Source organism: Mustela nivalis (genome assembly GCF_964662115.1).
Source record: "Mustela nivalis genome assembly, chromosome: 14".
Taxonomy (NCBI): domain Eukaryota; kingdom Metazoa; phylum Chordata; class Mammalia; order Carnivora; family Mustelidae; genus Mustela; species Mustela nivalis.
The window spans coordinates 32,825,674-32,843,001 of NC_139033.1; the positions used below are offsets into that span (position 1 = coordinate 32,825,674).

At 43.2% G+C, this 17,328-nt stretch overlaps 1 protein-coding gene across 1 annotated transcript in view; it reads right to left on the reverse strand.

Moving 5' to 3' along the window:
* The window catches only part of PHLPP1 (PH domain and leucine rich repeat protein phosphatase 1), a 205,202-nt gene extending 189,462 nt beyond the window's left edge, over window positions 1-15,740 (reverse strand). Inside the window, exon 1 of the mRNA XM_082700168.1 lies at window positions 13,958-15,740. Within this exon, the coding sequence (XP_082556294.1) occupies window positions 13,958-15,518 (1,561 nt within the window). The 5' untranslated portion in view covers window positions 15,519-15,740. The remainder of the gene's footprint in view (window positions 1-13,957) is intronic.
* Between the last annotated feature and the right edge of the window lie 1,588 nt (window positions 15,741-17,328).

The window sequence follows — 17,328 nt, forward strand, 5'->3', positions numbered from 1 at the left end:
GGTTACAGAGCAAGGGATTTGGAGTGTCTGCTTTATAATCACAAGGACCAGTAACTCCTCTCCTTAATGATTTCACTGATGCTAACATTTCTGTTACTCTCCCCTGTAAAATCAGCTTGTTAAATGTTGATATAACTCTAATGACTTAACTGAAGTCTCTGCAAAAATTTGTCACAGAGGGCACAAAGGTGCGAGTAACAGTGGAAAACACATACTGGCAGGTGATTAACCTCAATGTTGATGAGTCTGAAGGAGAAGCACTGCCACTGGGATTAGACACATGATTTATTTGAATCACACGGGATCGGAATAACTTTTTTTTTTTAAACCATGGTGTTTGTCATAATTTAAAAACAACACAAAAAAGAAAAATGAAGATCTATTTTCCAGGGTTGCCATTCACCTTACTGCACAAACCAGTAATTCTCAGTCATAGGTGCCTCCTATTTAAAACTACAACAAAACGTAATTTATAACAGGTCATTAGTAAAGATTTAACTTGCCATACGTGTAGTACGAGCTTTCCAGCCATGGATTAAAGAGCTAATATGTTGCTTTTGTCTAAACGAACATGCAAGAACTGTGTCTCCTCCTGGTCCAGCAAGAAATCTTCTTCATCACTGAATACTGAAACACTAGATAAAGCACAGTTAAAAATAAAATTCCCAGATTATGGCCAACTTATCATTGTCCAAATTTTACACTACTGCGTCTACATATGTCACTAAACTAAAAGAAAGTAACTGCCTCCAGTAGATAAACACATTTCCCATAACTCTCATAAATCTGAGGAATGCAACACCCTCCCAGGCCTTATAAAAAGAAAGAAGAGAATGTCAGGACCCCAGCACCAGGCTTCAGGGCAATATAGAGTATATGTACACTTGCGTTTTCTTTTCAAAAAAGCGAAGTTACGAGTGCCTGGGTGACTTACATGGTTGAGCATCTGCCTGCGGCCCAGGTTGTGACCTCGAGGTCCTGGGATTGAACCCTGTGTGGGGCTCCCTGCTCAGTGGAGACCTTGCTTCTCCCTCTCCCCCTGCCTGTCTCTCCCCTCCACTCATGCTCTCTCTCTCAAATGAATAAATAAAAATCTTTTTAAAAAGCAAAATTAATATTCGCTTAATCCAGAATTTAGACCCTCACAATCGGTGACACCTCTTCAAGCAGACGAAGACGCCTAGACAGGAAGGTACTTTCTGAATCTTACAGGATTCAGCTGGAATTGCTATTCCTAAACTCAGTCTGACTGGATTTGATCTGGCCATTTAGGGCTGCTCCTCAAACACTTCAGGATCCCAGAACTGAGGCAACAGTCTACTCCTCCTGGTCCCTCAGGCCTTGGCACAGTCGCTACTACAGTCATCTGTGAAGCCTGCCCCTATTGGAACACTTTTCACCTTTGTATAAAAATGAAGGCTTGTCTGTTTTTCCCACACACATTCCCTCAAAACTCCAAGTCTGTCAAGGGATCCTAGAAAATTCAAATTAGTCATCTCTGAATCAAAAGCACCTTTGACATAACAGACACGATAACTGATGGATGGACCCATGAAAGTGGACAGTCTGCCGCTGTCACTGAGCAACTGCATATCCCATTTTCCTTAATGAGCCCTAATTAACTCTAATTAGCATTTGTGGCAATTTACTGTTGCTAAGAATAATAAAACCACACTACATTTGTGCAACATCTCACAGTTTACAGAGCACTTCCACGTATATCATCAAATCTCAACCTCCCAACGTTCTCAGAGACAGATTTATTTGATCACTTCCCTCCTCTCCCTCTCTCATGAGGCCTAAGGAGGTGCAGAGGCTCACTACAGGTCTCACTCAAGTCAAAGGGCCCACAGGCAAATCTAGGTGTCCAGGTCCCCCATCAACGCTCTTTCCACCCTAAGCCCGAGGCTTGGTTTATAACAACCGGTCCGGCTGTGCCAGGCCCTTCACATGTCTCATCTGATCTTCTCGGCAACCTCGTAGGACACAGATGCATGAACTCTTCGAGCAGAGGAGGAGGGGACTCTGGGTGGCTCAGTGGGTTAAGCATCTGCCTTCGGCTCAGGTCAGGATCCTGGGGTCCTGGGATTGAGCCCCAGGTCCTGCTCCCTGCTCAGTAGGGGGTCTGCTTCTCTCTTTGCTCCTCCCTAACCCCTTTTCCAACCCTCAGCCCCGCTCAAGTTCATTTGGTCTCCTTCTCCAGTAAATAAATAAAATCTTAAACTACTAAATCTTAGGGGCACCTGAGTGGCTCAGACAGTTAAGCATCTGCCTTTGGCTCAGGTCATGATCCCAAGAACCCTGGGATCAAGATTCGTATCGGGCTCCCAGCTCAGCAGGGAACCTGCTTCTCCCTCTCCCTCTGCTGCTCCCCCTGTTTGTGCTCTCTTGCTCTGTAAAATAAATAAAATATTTTTTAAAATAATAATAATAAATCTTGAGAAAACAAAAAAGAGAGAGAGTGAAGGAAAAAACAAGTAGAGCTCTAGGGCCAGTAATAGATCCAGAACTCAAGACCAGGCCTTAACTACTTCAAAATCTATGCTTCTCAAACACTGATATGCCCAAACTGGCTGCAGACAGTTATTAGGGGTAAGTTCTCCACACTGAGAAAAGAAGGTGGCTACTAACTAGTTGACTCTGGTGTCAGATGCCTGGGCCTGAATTCTGTCCGTGGCTTACCCACTGTACAAACTGTGCAAATCCAGATGAGTCATGATACTGCTCTGTAACTCATCCCTCTGTCTGTAATACTAGGGGAGTAAGATGGTCTACCTCACAGGGTTGTTATGAGGATTAAATTAGCTAATACATATATAAAGCACTTAAAACACTGCCTAGCATGTAATAAGGATGATAGAAATGTTTGCTAAATAGCAAAATATTACTCAAGTTCTTCAGCATTATATATAGGGAGTTTTTTCACTTGTTTCTTCAAATTAAAAAAAAAAAAAAATGCCGGGGCGCCTGGGTGGCTCAGTGGGTTACAGCCTCTGCCTTCAGCTCAGGTCATGATCCCAGGGTCCTGGGATCGAGCCCCACATCGGGCTCTCTGCTCAGCAGGGAGCATGCTTCCTCCTCTCTGCCTACTTGTGATCTCTCTCTGTCAAATAAATAAATAGAATCTTTAAAAAAAAATGCCATCTAGTTTGTCATCATGGAAGAACCTAAATAAGTTTGGCAACTGCATTTTTATTTCATTTAGTATTTTAGGGCAATGGATCTACAGATTTTCCTTGTAAGTGTTATGGATTCAAGTCTAGAATCTATCCCAACTAAATTAACTTGGAACCTAGGTAAATACAGAAGAGAATCCTGGTTCTCTACCAAAGAGGGTCTAATAAAGCCATGAAATGCAACTGTAGTACAATTTTTGTCTTGTGCTCACCTAACTAAGAATTGGTCACTAAACCATGAAAGCTTGCTTACCAAAGGAGGTAGATGTCCTAACTTGACTTTTCCAGGTTTGTTATCTATGACTCTACACCTCCCATACCCCCACTAAAACTACGGCATCTCTTCTGCGAGTTCATTTACCTACAGCACTAAAGCACCCTAAGTACATTAGAACACGGGTCCCATTTCGCCATTTTCGGCTATCTCAGAGTTAGTTTGCATTATATTCTTGTCATTTCAATGCATGGCTACCCACAGAAACCCCTTCTCGGGTCAACTAAGAAAACCTCAATGCACCATTGGCAGAGTTGTTACTAATTTTGATAGGCATGTTAGTTTTCATTTTTCTATATTCAGAAGATAAATCATGTGTGTTCCACGGTGACCTGAAATTTCCCCAGAAATTTTCAGAAGTAGAAAAAAGGAATCTCTCCAGCATAAGCAAGCAGCCGAACGGTGCCTAATGTAACATATATATATACATGTATGTGTATGTATACATACATATGCATGTCAGCATTTTATACTCCAGCTAACCCCATTCCCACCCCAGCTGTTTCAGGATGACAAAGTATCCACAGGAAAAGAGAATCCTGATACATCCATATTCCAGAAGTATGTAAGCTACCATTCAGAAAGTAAAAGTCATAGACTGCTACTGAGAAATTAAGGAGCAAAAAAGAAATGTACTAGAAATCAGACAAAGATCTTCCCTTTCTCCCTATTTTCCTGAACAAATTCAAAATAGTTTACTGAACCTATATTATTCTATATCACAGATTTTAATCTCTATCAGTTAAAAAAAAAGGAAAGTGGCATTTTGTATCAGTGAAGAAATAACTCAATTACCCAATAAAAAGTACTGACACAATTTGTTCTTTCCCACTTTCTATGTTTCTTAAACAACAGATTAAAAATTTCAGCACAGAAAATAAAACAATAATACCACAAGAAAATACAGGGAATTTTTTTTTTAACCTGGGATAGGGAGTCTTTCCTAAGCATGACAAAGAACCCTGAATATTTAAAGGAAAAGACAGACATAAATGTGTAACGAATAAAGAAAATATTAGTGACTTACAAAAGAAAGAGGGCTTCCCTAAATATATACCCAAAACAAATCTACAAACCAGTAGGAAAAAGGCAAATATCAAAGAAAAAAATTAGCAAGGGAAATAAATAGGCCATTCACAATAATAAGTTACCAATTAAGATGTGGAAAAAAGTGTTCCACATAATTAAGAACTGAAAATTTTTTTAAATCAAGATTTTTTCCTCCCAAGACGACTTATCCCACCCCACTCCTCCCCCTCCCGTCCATAAATAGGACTACCACCTCCCATTAACATCCTGCCTCAACCCTCCACGGAGAGCGCATGTGTGGGGGGGTGTGCGAGAGAACAAGGGTCCTTCAATTACAGTCGCGTGTTCTTCTCAGAAGGAGACATCCTTATTACATCCACCTGAATGTCAGCTGTCTCCAGCCATACCACCTCTCCAAGAGACCATCAAGAGAAATTTCTCCTCCGTTTCAGCATCTGGAGTACATACTCCGCTTGTCAGATGCAATGTATTTTTACCCTTTTGTATTTCTGCACTTTAAAAAGTTCCCTTCCTTGTATCAAAAATGAACAGTCCTTTTGAAGAATTAATTGACTCAGTAGATTAACTTCCCTATAAGGAAAGCTAAAACTTTTGCTTAAGGTAAATGACTAAATTAAAATAGAGCCTACTATAGAAGGGAATCTCTCACACCCCTAAAAATACTCACAAACTGCCTTTTTGCTAACAGGGGCAGAATTTTTTTTTTTAATTTTTCTTTCTCTCTCCTCCTCCCGCTACCTCTCTTTTAGGGAGAGAGAGGAAATTTTCAAAACAGTAGCAGATTTCATGATATAGACTTCCAAAGCCAACAAACAACAAAAGCCCAAAGATTACTGAAGCCAGTTGGGTTTTGTTTTTTTATATAACACACAAAAGTAGAACTGTGCATGTGTGCGTAAATACACTAAGTGCATCTCATTGTGAGAAGACATCCTTTTAAAAAACTGAAATAAAGAATATAATACTGGATTTTTTAATGAACAGATTTGAATGTGAATTTTTTTCAAAATCTATTCTTAAACTTTTCTCCCAAATATTTTTTAAAAGTCAGTGATTTCTTTTTACAACATTTCCATTCTAACAATTTTAGGTTCAAAGTACTAGGTGAATCACCAATGGTTTTCTGATTTTGTAGTACTGCAACTCCTCTCAGCCAACCATCTGTCACCTTTAAAGTTCTATCATTAAGTCCCCCAAAGGGTAACATCACTGATGAAATCTAATTTCCCTCTATGCAATTAAGATATCCAACTGTTCCATCAGAAGCCCCTCCTTATATCTGTCACAGTGATATGCAACCTCCCAAAAGCACTGATTAGAAGGAAATGAAACTCGAAACACCTTGAAGTCACAGAGAAACCACGAAATGTGTGACATACACTCCATTTTTTTTAAGATTTTTTATTTATTTTATCAGAGAGAGAGAGGGAGAGAGAGCGAGCACAGGCAGACAGAATGGCAGGCAGAGGCAGAGGGAGAAGCAGGCTCCCTGCCGAGCAAGGAGCCTGATGTGGAACTAGATCCCAGGACGCTGGGATCTTGACCTGAGCCGAAGGCAGCTGCTGAACCAACTGAGCCACCCAGGCGTCCCTACACTCCATTTTTTTTAACTTTCATTTTGAATATGAAATATAAAGAGGATCTCCAAGGCAAGTTTTTAAGTTCACAATGTAATGAAAAAAAGAGCAATGGACAGATAATCCAAATCATGAGTGCTATTCTTAATTCTGAGAGTAACTTGATCAATGATCTTAGACCAGATACTTAACCTCTATGGGCTTCCTTTCCTCGTCTATAAAGATACAGATGTTAGGACCTCTGTGGGACCCTTAATTCCATCATTAATCAAATTAACAATACAAAAATTCATTTTCTTTAAGTGCTTCTTCTCCTGAGACTCTAGGCACAAGGAGATGGGCACACAGCTCATCAAGAACTAAAACGAACTAGTAAGTTTTGCACATCTGAATACCTCAAATATAGAGTTACCATTATAGTAAACTTGGAAAACTGAATTATGAAAGGATCTTGCTTTATGCATCAACTTAGGAAAAAACTCTAACTTTAAAAAGCATGTATTTCTTTCAATTTCTCTCTAGCAGGGCTGGCAGAGAGAGAGTGAATCAAACATCCCCTACACTGTCATTAGTCTGAATCTACACCAAAAAAGTGATCTACTCTGGTTGTCAACCTCAGGCTATCTTGCATACATGAGAGCCAAGTCCATTCTTTTCTCCCTAAGAAAATGCAGGGGATTGGACTCTTTTAAACCCATAGATGGGTCTTACAGAACTTAAAACAACTACAACTTTAGTCTCTCTAATGGGAAGGAATGGTGGAGCCCCAGAATATTAAGAGGGGAAATTGATCTTAGACTTATTCCACTCCAAGCTCATCACTTTACTGACAGGAAAGAAAAGCCCAGGATAGGTTAAAATGAATGCCCAACGTCGTGCCAAGTTTCCCAGCTTTCAGACTAATTTCCTTAAACTACACACCACTTTTTCTTAGTGTGAGATAAAACCACGTAATTTTTCCCCAAAGGTTATTCTGAAAAAACAAAACAAACAAACAAACATACAAAACACCAACCAAGGTTACTCCCACCTGACCCCAGGACACATCCGCGAAACTTAAAAACCGTAAGGTAGCATCCACCAGGACTAAGACACAACCAGACAAGCTCTCAAAATACATGGATGGGAATAAAGACAGAATTCTTTAGGAATAAATTTCTCATAAATGACAAGGTAAAAAAATAAACTGTTTCTATGCATAAAATTTCACTCTTTGAACCATGTGTCAGGAGTGAACTGACTGTAAAATCCAGATAATTATTGAATAGGCAAGGGAAACAAGTAGAAATCATACTTTCACTGTATTTAAAACCATGCCTCATAGCTGAAAAGAAAGCCCAAATATTCTAACATATAGGCAGATATATGACAAGAGTCATTCTCTAACTTATTTTCACCAGATGTAGGAGTCAGTAGAAATAGACAGCAACAAATACAAAACTCTTCCACCTTGAAAAAAATGCAGAAAAAAAAAGCTGAAAAGAAAAATCAACCAAATTCAAATCCTGTCAAACCTCAAATTTCTAATTAGATTTTTTTCACTCCTTATTAAAATGGTCTAAAACAAAATTATTTCAAATTTTGTTCAGTCTTCAACTGAATGCTTTCACATAACTGGAAATGAGACTAATTTAATTTTAGCAAGCTTCATTTGGGAAAGTGTATGCCAAAAATTCTGAATTTGTTTTGTCTTTTGCTAATATATTGACATTTACAAACTTATAAAGTGTGTTCAACCTACAAATAGACTTTTCCACTCCTCTTCTAATAGAACCTCTAGGTTCCAAACTCAGAAGAGCTCCTGGACTTGTACCTGAACAAGACACTTTATCATGATACACATTTTACAATGTATGAAAGCAAGAGATGTAAAAATACAACAGGGAAACAATTATTTCAGCAAGAACTTGGTGTTCTGGGAAGGTTATGCTTTGTTTCATTAAACAGACTAAAAGGTATCCCAGGCATCTATTACATACAAAGTACGTAACAAAACCACTCCACCTCTAAATCCAAGTGCAGTGACACGGCAGTAATGCGCGAGCTGTCACCATGCTTGACTCAAAGCTACACCAAGCAACCTGGAAGAGCTGCTATTTCACAGTTAACCAAATATTCCAGTCTTTTAATCAAAATATCATTAAGATCTACTCTTTTCAGATCCCTGAGTTTCAAATTTGTCAAAATCTCTCAAAGCCTAGAGTTGAAGTTTCACACAAATCACACAAACCAAAACACAACCAGTCACACAGACTTACTAGGTTATAAATACCTAATATGCCTAAAGAATCCACATGGCCAATTTTTTTTTTTGCCTTAATTATCCTATCTTTAGAAAACCAAAGATAAGTATAAAAGAAAGGGCTTGCCCTAGAAGCACAGGGACAGGAGGCCAGATTCAAAACCCCTCATTACCAGTGTTACACCAGATGCTTGGGATTAAAGAGTGGGTTTTAGAAGTGGGAATTTTTTTTTTTTAAGGCTTCACTTTCCCAGATATTTTGATAACTTCTTTCTCTTTTTCAAAATGTCAGGCATCTTTTTTAAAGGAAACACTTTTCTACTGAGTGGCTTCAGGATCTCCTGACTACCACAGTACAATTAAACCCTTCTCCTGTCCAGATAGACTGAACTGTGTTCAACCCTGGCACATAACAAAATCATTAAATCTAAGATGCCTCATTTGACAGATGTCTCATTAAATTCATCTCCAAGCTGAGGTGAAAAAAAGAAGGGGGAAAAACACCTGTTAACTCTAAGAAAACTTTAAGAGCTGCTCTCTCCAAATCCACAGACACCTCCGATCACATGCAACAGAAGACATTAACAGTATGTGGCACATCTAAAATCTCCTGCCCTGGGAGAAATGCCTGTGTGTGTATGTGTGTTTAACACATCCCTGGGGACCCAAACAGGATGGAAGGCTGAAGAATCAGGGCATACACCACCAGCTGCTTAACAAAATTCCACAAATTCAACTCAACAAATGTTTAAACTAAAATGCCAAGTATTACACTAGGCTTGGATCATAAAGAGTGTCAGTGAAAGTTATGTTACCAATAAATCAAATTCAGGGCTAAAGAGAATAAGAAACAACAGAAACACTTTACACTTTAACAAATATTGATGACCTTTGGATAATCATTTAAGGTGGTGTTTTTAACAATCGTATAGCAACAAAAAGATACAACTTTACAACCTAACTTACACATTTCCTCTCCCTGCAATTACTTCACTGAGCACAAAAGACACACACTGTAGAAACAACTATGAAATTCAGGGAGAGGCGCTTACTCTCTAGCTTTCTATAATATATGAATTATAAAAAATAACTGTAACAAGAGCATAGTAACACCAGCAAAACAGTATCACGGAAGTAACAACAATTCTATTTTAAAATAAAAGATGTAAGCAAGACTTTTCTGATGTAACTCTTCAACACTTTACAAGTAAGGCTATGTTTTAAAGGAACTGAACTGCCACACCTCCACCCTGAAAAGTTATCCACTTTTCAGATGAAGTGTTAATTCGCTTTACCCAAGGAAGATTTACAGTTTAACAAATGAGGCATGGTTAAATAAAAAAAATAGTCATTAAGTAAACTTCATTTCCTAACAACTTGAATGCAAGCCTGACTATTGCAACCAGAATATTTACAACACTTCAGTACTCTTTCTGTATTGCCTATTTGCCAGGCTTGTTACTTGAGGTTTTTAAAGGCAGCATGATTTAAAAAAAGGGGGGGGGGGGGCATCAACATTTCACAAGGAATACCACTTTGGACTGGAGGATAATATCACCTCATTACCAACAAAAATAACGTATTTTCTGAATGCTTCTAACCAAGTGAAAAAAATCAAGTGTAAATGAAATTCAGCATCGATTCATGGAAAGTGATATGAATTGCAAAACAGAACATCCCAGCTCTCTATTCTCAGCTCTGCCAAGGACTGAAAAACCACAAGCAAGAGGCAAACCTCTCTGTGCATGTTTCTCCATCTGAAAAGAGGACTGACACGTCTCCTCCCTAATAATGTTTTTGAAAGGACGAATAAGACAATTGATGTGAAAGCCCTTTAAAATGTTTGAAGATAATAAAACCCAACATATTAATAGATGTTCTCAAACCCCAGTTATGATGGAAAAGACAGCATGCACTTTCTATCAAAAACAACAAATTTAAAATGTAAATACAAAACAACAAAAATAAAGTTAAACCCTTTGTTCTTAAAATTGAAAGGACTGTTGAAGCACACATTGGTGTCACATGCTCATAGCACGTTACTCAATACTGTGTAATTATAGTAATAAGAGCCTGCTGGTCAATATTGCAGCTTAATGCTGAACCACCCCTTCTCGGTTTCCATGTAGGAAACCACGTAAGGTTTGATCATTCCCAACAGAGAAAAAGAGAAGAAATATGAGAGGGGTTACGAGATCATTCTCCTAAGCAATCCCAAGAACTCAAATAAAAATATCTTGTCCAAGATTCACTGGACACAGTGGGTGTGCTCTCCATTCTCTCAACATCCTTTCCCACTATTGCAATTTGAACTGAATTAGCTAGACCACGAAATCTAAAGGTGGTGCAAGTCAAAAAATATGTAGTTTAAGACTGCCCTTGGTCAATGACTCAGACTCCCCAGGGAGTCCAAAACACAAAGCTCATTCATCTTTTGAAGTCCATTAGTTACATCGAGCAACATAAATTTTTAAATTTTTTAACATAAAATTACTCTCTTCCAATTAGAATTTAAGATGGTTCATTTTAAAAGGAAATTAAATGTTAATGTACTTAAAATACTTAAAACCAGTCATTTCATATAAAGCCACTTAAATTTTGTCATATTTTAAATCAGCTAAAAGAATGCTTAAGGGATACAATAACAATTTTTTTTACAATAACAATTTTCAAACTAAGTTTTCATTAACAACTCTGTAATTAGATAGCACCTTTCATCCAACACCTTATAGTTCATTAAAGACTTTCAATTTACTTTACCCAAATAAGTATTTAAATATTCAAAGGCTGCAAATGCCTTTCAAAGACTTTTAATAATAACTTGAATCAAGTTATAAATACTGAAAGTCCACTGAAAGGTGACCTTCAAAAAAGAATGAAAGTTCTCTGCTGGACAAGAACTTCTCAAAAAAAAAAAAAAAAAAAAAAGAGCTGACTAGATAACTAGACAGCAGATAATGAGCTCAATTTAAATGCAGTAAGGTATTCAAATGGCTTCAAAGGCAACTTCCTAATCTATCCTTAACTCCAACTACACATTTAAACAAAAAGATGTGCAGCAAGAAATTTAAGACTAAGCTATACGTAAAATCATAAAAACAAATGTGGCACACAATACCCTCTTAAAGGGTGTCCTCTAAACAAACCTTAATTCTCTTTTTCCCAAGGAAAAGAATTACTACCAAAATGTCACACTCCCGTTGGGTGCCCTACATTCCCCTGCAAAGGGAATTTCTAGGAATCTCCTCCAGCCAGGTACAAACCTTCACTTTGTGAAATCCTGACAGTGTTCCTGTAACATGTAAGACCACCTCAGGAAAAGGCCCTTTTGTTCATCAAAAACTAAACTCTCTTGCAAAAGTTCAAGTGGATTCACTACATGCTGAATTTTGTTCTATGGCAAATGAATATCAACAGACATTTTGTATATTACCTTGGGTTTAAAATAGGCTCAACTCTGTAGAGAAACAAAAATAAACAACTAGCCATCTCTGTAACAATCAAGCATCTTCCTTCTAGGACACCTATACAATGGCTTCACATTCAAGAATAGGTTGGATACTGTGTGTGACATCCCCATTTTATTAGTTATTTTTATAAGTGTATACACAAAGGCGTGTATGTATTTACACTGTGCATACAGAGATGAAGCAAATAAGTCCAGAAAAAAATAACTACAGCTTTTACAAAAGCAAAACTTAAGAGTAAAATGATCACACCAGAAATTTAAGATTCAACCGGGTAGAAAATCTATCACTTTTTATTGATAAGCTTTAAACACACACACACAGACACACACACACACACACACAAATGCACTGTACATCACTCACTTAGAATATTTAGACACACTTGGAGAGACAAGGGAATCAAAGATTTAAATTCCCATGACTAGGACACCCAAAACCTTTCCCAGGGACATTTATTGTAATCAACGTGTGGAAAACAAGAAAAGCAGAGCCCTTTCTACATAAAATGTGTTCAATACTGTTTACTTTACATATCCTTTGCTTTATATATACTTCACTCAATTTAACTGGTTTGGTTCTAAGAGCATTTAGCATTCTCACATTAACATTCTCATTCCAAGTGTGATTACCATTTAATACTTTTGCAAAATAACAATATTTTACAAAATACATGAGCTCCAGGAGGAAAAGATATAGTTGTTGCTCCTACAACTTAAGAACAAAAACAAAAAACACTGCTTATCTAGGTCATAACTTTTAAAGCATGATATTATCTTTAGATACTGAAAATGCTATTGTATGATGATATAGGTTTCTTTATAAGGCAAAAATCCATCAGAAATCCACCTGAATTATTAAAAAACTTCAATGAAGCTTAACATCTCACCAGGAATGCTACTGGTCTTGCATATTTCAATGTGGGAGTAAAGATTTCTTCATTCAAACTGACTAAGCTGCCACTAAGACACAAGTTGACCCAAAAACATTAAATTAGAAAGAATGGCAACAGATTAATAAAGTTACAAGTATGATTCTTTTTCAACCAGCACCTACAAACTAGAAGAGTAAAGCTGAGGAAAATTTAACTCTCCTAATTTAATTTGGTTATGCTAACTTTATTTAAATAAAATTTATTATCACTAAGAACTTAATTGTTTAAACCAGAGGAGGAAAAAGATGCAAACAAATAGAAAGCTCCAATATAATAACCAGGATCCATAGCTCCCTAATTTAGCACCCACTAAGTGTCTAATAAAGAGAAAAACATTAGTCACTCCGAGTCAAGAATTACATCTAATACACCAATCACATCTCAAAAAGCCGGGGGGGGGGGGGGGGGGCGGACAGAAGAATTAAAGTTTTCATCTAGAACCGAAAAAAAGAATTAGGAGGATTTTAGATTCCATCTCAAGAGACTGTGACCACTTCCAAGTCTTACTGTGATCTCCACTGCAGGTCACACTGCAATGGCCAGACCGGGTTATCGAGGCTGGAAGTAAGAAATGAGAAAAAAAAAAAACTAGGCAGCATCACTTTTGTTGCAAGAATCAAACTTGCAGGTGAAACTGAAGTAAAGCAAAAAAGCTCTGGAGGAAAAAAAAAAATCCCTAAGAAGGGTCCCATCTGTTAGGGAGGGCTCAGTGGCCAGACGAGTTTGACAGAGAGCTGAACGAGCGCCCCAGGTGACAAGAAAGAAGCTCCTGGGGACCACACAGGAATGACCAACTGTGGACGAGTAAACAAAGAGTGACCTGGAGTTGTCTGTCGGTCATTTCCCTCGGTCGGTATGATGTGTACGAGATCCTTTACCTGAAATCCCAGACTGCCTCAAACTCAACAAGCCCTCGAGGGAGGCCTGAAGGAGTTCCCTCGTTATTAAAAGTACTAGTGCCTCTCTCAGAAGTATCTGCTACCTGTAATTCCTGGTGGCTGTGCCACCTCTTCCGACGGCGCTTCCCCACCTCCATGTCCCCAAGATTGACAGCAACTCGCCGATTTTACAATTGCTCCACTTAGGATGGCACAGAGGGCAGGCGAAAGCTGTAAAGAACAAAGACTCCCGAGGGCGTGCATGCCCCCTTGGTCCGGACAGACGGCCGAATGCACCCATTCCTCCGGACCTGCAAGTGTTTACACGCCACGCGTCACCGTACAGGTGAATTCCTTACCTGCATAGAAGCGGATGAGGCAGCCAATCTCCGAGTCCATGCCTTCCTCCTGCACCCTCCACAACTCCCCAAATCCCAGCTGGAAGAGGTAGTCATTTTGGATCTGCAATGGCTTCTCGTCCGCCTCCAGGCGCCGGGTGGTCTCTCCGTGGAGCTGCACATACAGGGTGGGCGGCGGAGGCGCTTTCTCCGGGGCCGCCCCGTTCCCACCCAGGGTCGCCTGAGGGCGGCTAAGGGCCGCGGCTGCAGCCGCCTTTTCTTCCCGAGGCCGGTCGCGGACAGCCCCTCCCGGGCTGTCGACGCCCCTCGGGTCTTTCGGCTGCAGCGGAGGCGGGGAGGCCGTCGGGGAAGGCGGTCGGGTGCCGGCTCCGGGCCGAGCCGGCGCGGAGCGGCCGGGCAGGCGGGACTGGCCCGGAACCCCCGGCAGGCCCGGGGCCGGGTCAGCCTCGAGCTCCTCGGACGACGAAGAGGAGCCGCTGCCGCTGCTGTAGGGGTCCAGCCGGTCCGACACGCTCTCGGCGCTGGGGCTCAGACTGAAGCTCTCAGTGTCGGAGGCCGGGCCAGCGGCTGCGCCCTCCAGGCGCTGCGGGGCGCCCGGCTCACCCGGGCTGGAGTCCGACGGCGCGGGGCTGGCGCGGGAGGCGCGGCGCGCCCACCCGTCCCGGCCGCCCGGCAGCTGCAGGTCCGCGGGAGGCGCGCGCGGCGGGCCCCCGACGGCAGCCAGCCCGTTCCTCCCGGGCGGCGGCCCCAAGTCCCGGGGTTCCGCAGGCGCGAGCCGGGGACCGACGTCGGAGGGCCGCTCCGTGCCGGCCGCGGAGCCCGGGCCCTTGCCCAGCACCTTGACCACGCCGCCGCCTTTGTGGCCCACCTGCAGGAGGCGGGCGGCCACCTCGCCGGCCGTGGTGTCCAGCGTGCAGAGCACCGGGCGCAGGTAGGTCGAGGCCAGGTGGCGGTCGAAGACGTGCACGCAGCCGCGCTGGAGCTGGTGCCTCACCCAGTCCCGGTCCGACGGCTGCAGCTGCAGCATCTGCCGGTGCTTCAGGAGCAGCGTCTTCCTGTCCAGGCTCCGGGTGCACAGCGACGCCGAGGCCGAACAGGAGGTAGAGAGGCCGGCGGCGCCGGGGCAGTGCGAGGCGGCGGCGGCCGAGGACGACGACGACGACGAGGAGGAGGACGAGGACGAGGAGGCGGCGGCGGCGGCCGCGGACAGATTCCTTTTCAGCCGCCCTCTCCTCAGCAGGAGGGAGTTGGCGCCGCTGCCGGCCCCGGGAGCCGGGGCAGCCCCGCCGGCGGTGGGCTGGGGCGCCCCGCGCCGCCGCCGGCGACCCGTGCCTCCCGCCCGGCCGGGCAGCGGCCCCGGCTGCGCCTCGCCGGCGGCCTCGTCCCGCGCCCCGCCGGTCGGGGCCGCCGGGGTCAGCGCGGGCTCCGGGCTCCGGCCGCCCCCGGCCGCTGCCGCCAGAGCCGCCGCCGCCGCCAGAGCCGCCGCCGCCGGAGCCGGAGCTCGGTCCTCCCTGCTGGTCTCTGGGAGTCGCTGCGCCGTAGCCGCGGCGGCGGGCTCCATTGCAGTGGGGCTTCGCGCTTCCCCCCCAGCTCCGGAGGCAGCGGGAGCAGAGGGAGGCGGGGAGGCGAAGGTGGGAGACGGCGGCGGCGGCAGCGCGGGGAGAAGGGAGAAGCCAATGGCGTTCGGCGCGGCCGTTCCAGGGGATTATGTGGCAATTCGGAGCATTCCGTCGGTGTCTCGGTGTTCCATCCCGCGCGCCCGCCCGCCCGGCCGGCCGCCACCGCCCCCCCACATACACACGCCCTCCCCGCCCGGGTCGCGGGCTCGGGAGCGCAGACCCCGCCCGCCGCGGCGAATCAGCCGCGTAGCCGGGCTCATTGAATATTAATCACGCGCCTGGAGCGGGAAGGCGGGAGGCGGGCAGGGCGGGAGCTCCACGAGGGCCTCATGAATATGCATCACTAGCATGACGGCATTCCCGGGAGGAGTGGCGAGAGCCCGAGGACGGCGGGGAGGCGGGGCTTCAGGGTAAACAAACGTGATGCGTGCGTACGAGGGCGGGGCGGGGCTGGGGGCGGGGGAAGACAGGTCCCGGGAGGTTCCGCGCTGGCCTTGGGAGAGGGGCCGGCTAAAGAAGAGAGGGGCGCGCGGTGCTTCTTGGGAGTTGTAGTTCCATTGCGGGAACAAACGTGCCGGAGGAAAACATGGCGAACCACAAGCCCCAGAGTTCCTTACCTTATGCCCCTCCTTGCTGCCAGCCGCTAGCTACGGGCAGTGGGTATTGTGCCCTCTGCTGTTAAACTGGGCATATTCTTGTTCATTAACTTGTGCCCAACCCGCCCATTCCCGCTCCCGACAAGGCTTTCGTTTTCCTTAATGATTTAAAGTGAGGGCTTTGAGGAACTCGACGCGGTGTGAAGGTCCCGGTTCCGTGGTTCTCACCTCCACCCACTGAATGAGATGCAAGAACACACTCAGAGCGCCCCGGGATAACTGGCGGTGAAAGTGGCCAACCTCACTTTTTCCCCGCTTTTTCCAGGCCTGGGAAGACAGTGACTGGAAATTGTAACTTGGGACAGTTGTTGAAAGCGCTTTTTGTTAATCGTACAACCCCGAGTCAATCCTCTCTTGCAACTATGCGTGAGAAGGAAAAAGGCAAAGGGTTGGGGGTCTCGTTTTTTCCCAATGACCTTGAAGTTTGAAGTAACATATTTGCAACGGAAGCAGCGGAAAGTACAAGAAATGTTGGACTGGAGACGTGGTGGGATAGGAGATTGGTCGTCTTATGTATACTCTCTTATGTCTTACCTTTTTTTTTTTTTTTTTTCCTTCAACAGTAAGAAAAACAATTGGTTTTTGCTGCTACAATGTTTAGTTATGGTCTGAAAAGTTGCACTTTCTTATCACTTAAAACGATACTGTAAGCTACACTAGAATAGCTTGCTATTCAAAAGAATTTAGCAACTTTTTTAATTGTATTACCGTTCCCCCAGATCGTTTTATAAATCTGGATTTTCACATGTGAGATTCTGTCAACTCCTACTATCCAAGGCCTGCCTTAACTTCAGTAAAGTGGCTAAATCTGGAAGGGGTGCCAAGGAGAGAGAAAGAGAGATGAGGCGTTCGTGGATGGTTCAATCAGTGGAACATGGGACTCTTGATCTGGGTTCATGAGTTCGAGTCCCACTTAAGAGTAAGAGATTCCTTAAAAATAAAAAATCTTTAAAAAAGGAAAAAAGAAAGATCAGCTAGAACTTGTCACTGAAATAAATTGATAAGGGCAAGAAAAGTCACACTTATCTTTATCCACACAATTCCGCTGAAGAGGAATGAAGGGTGCCGACACAATAAAAATAAATATTTCTCTTAA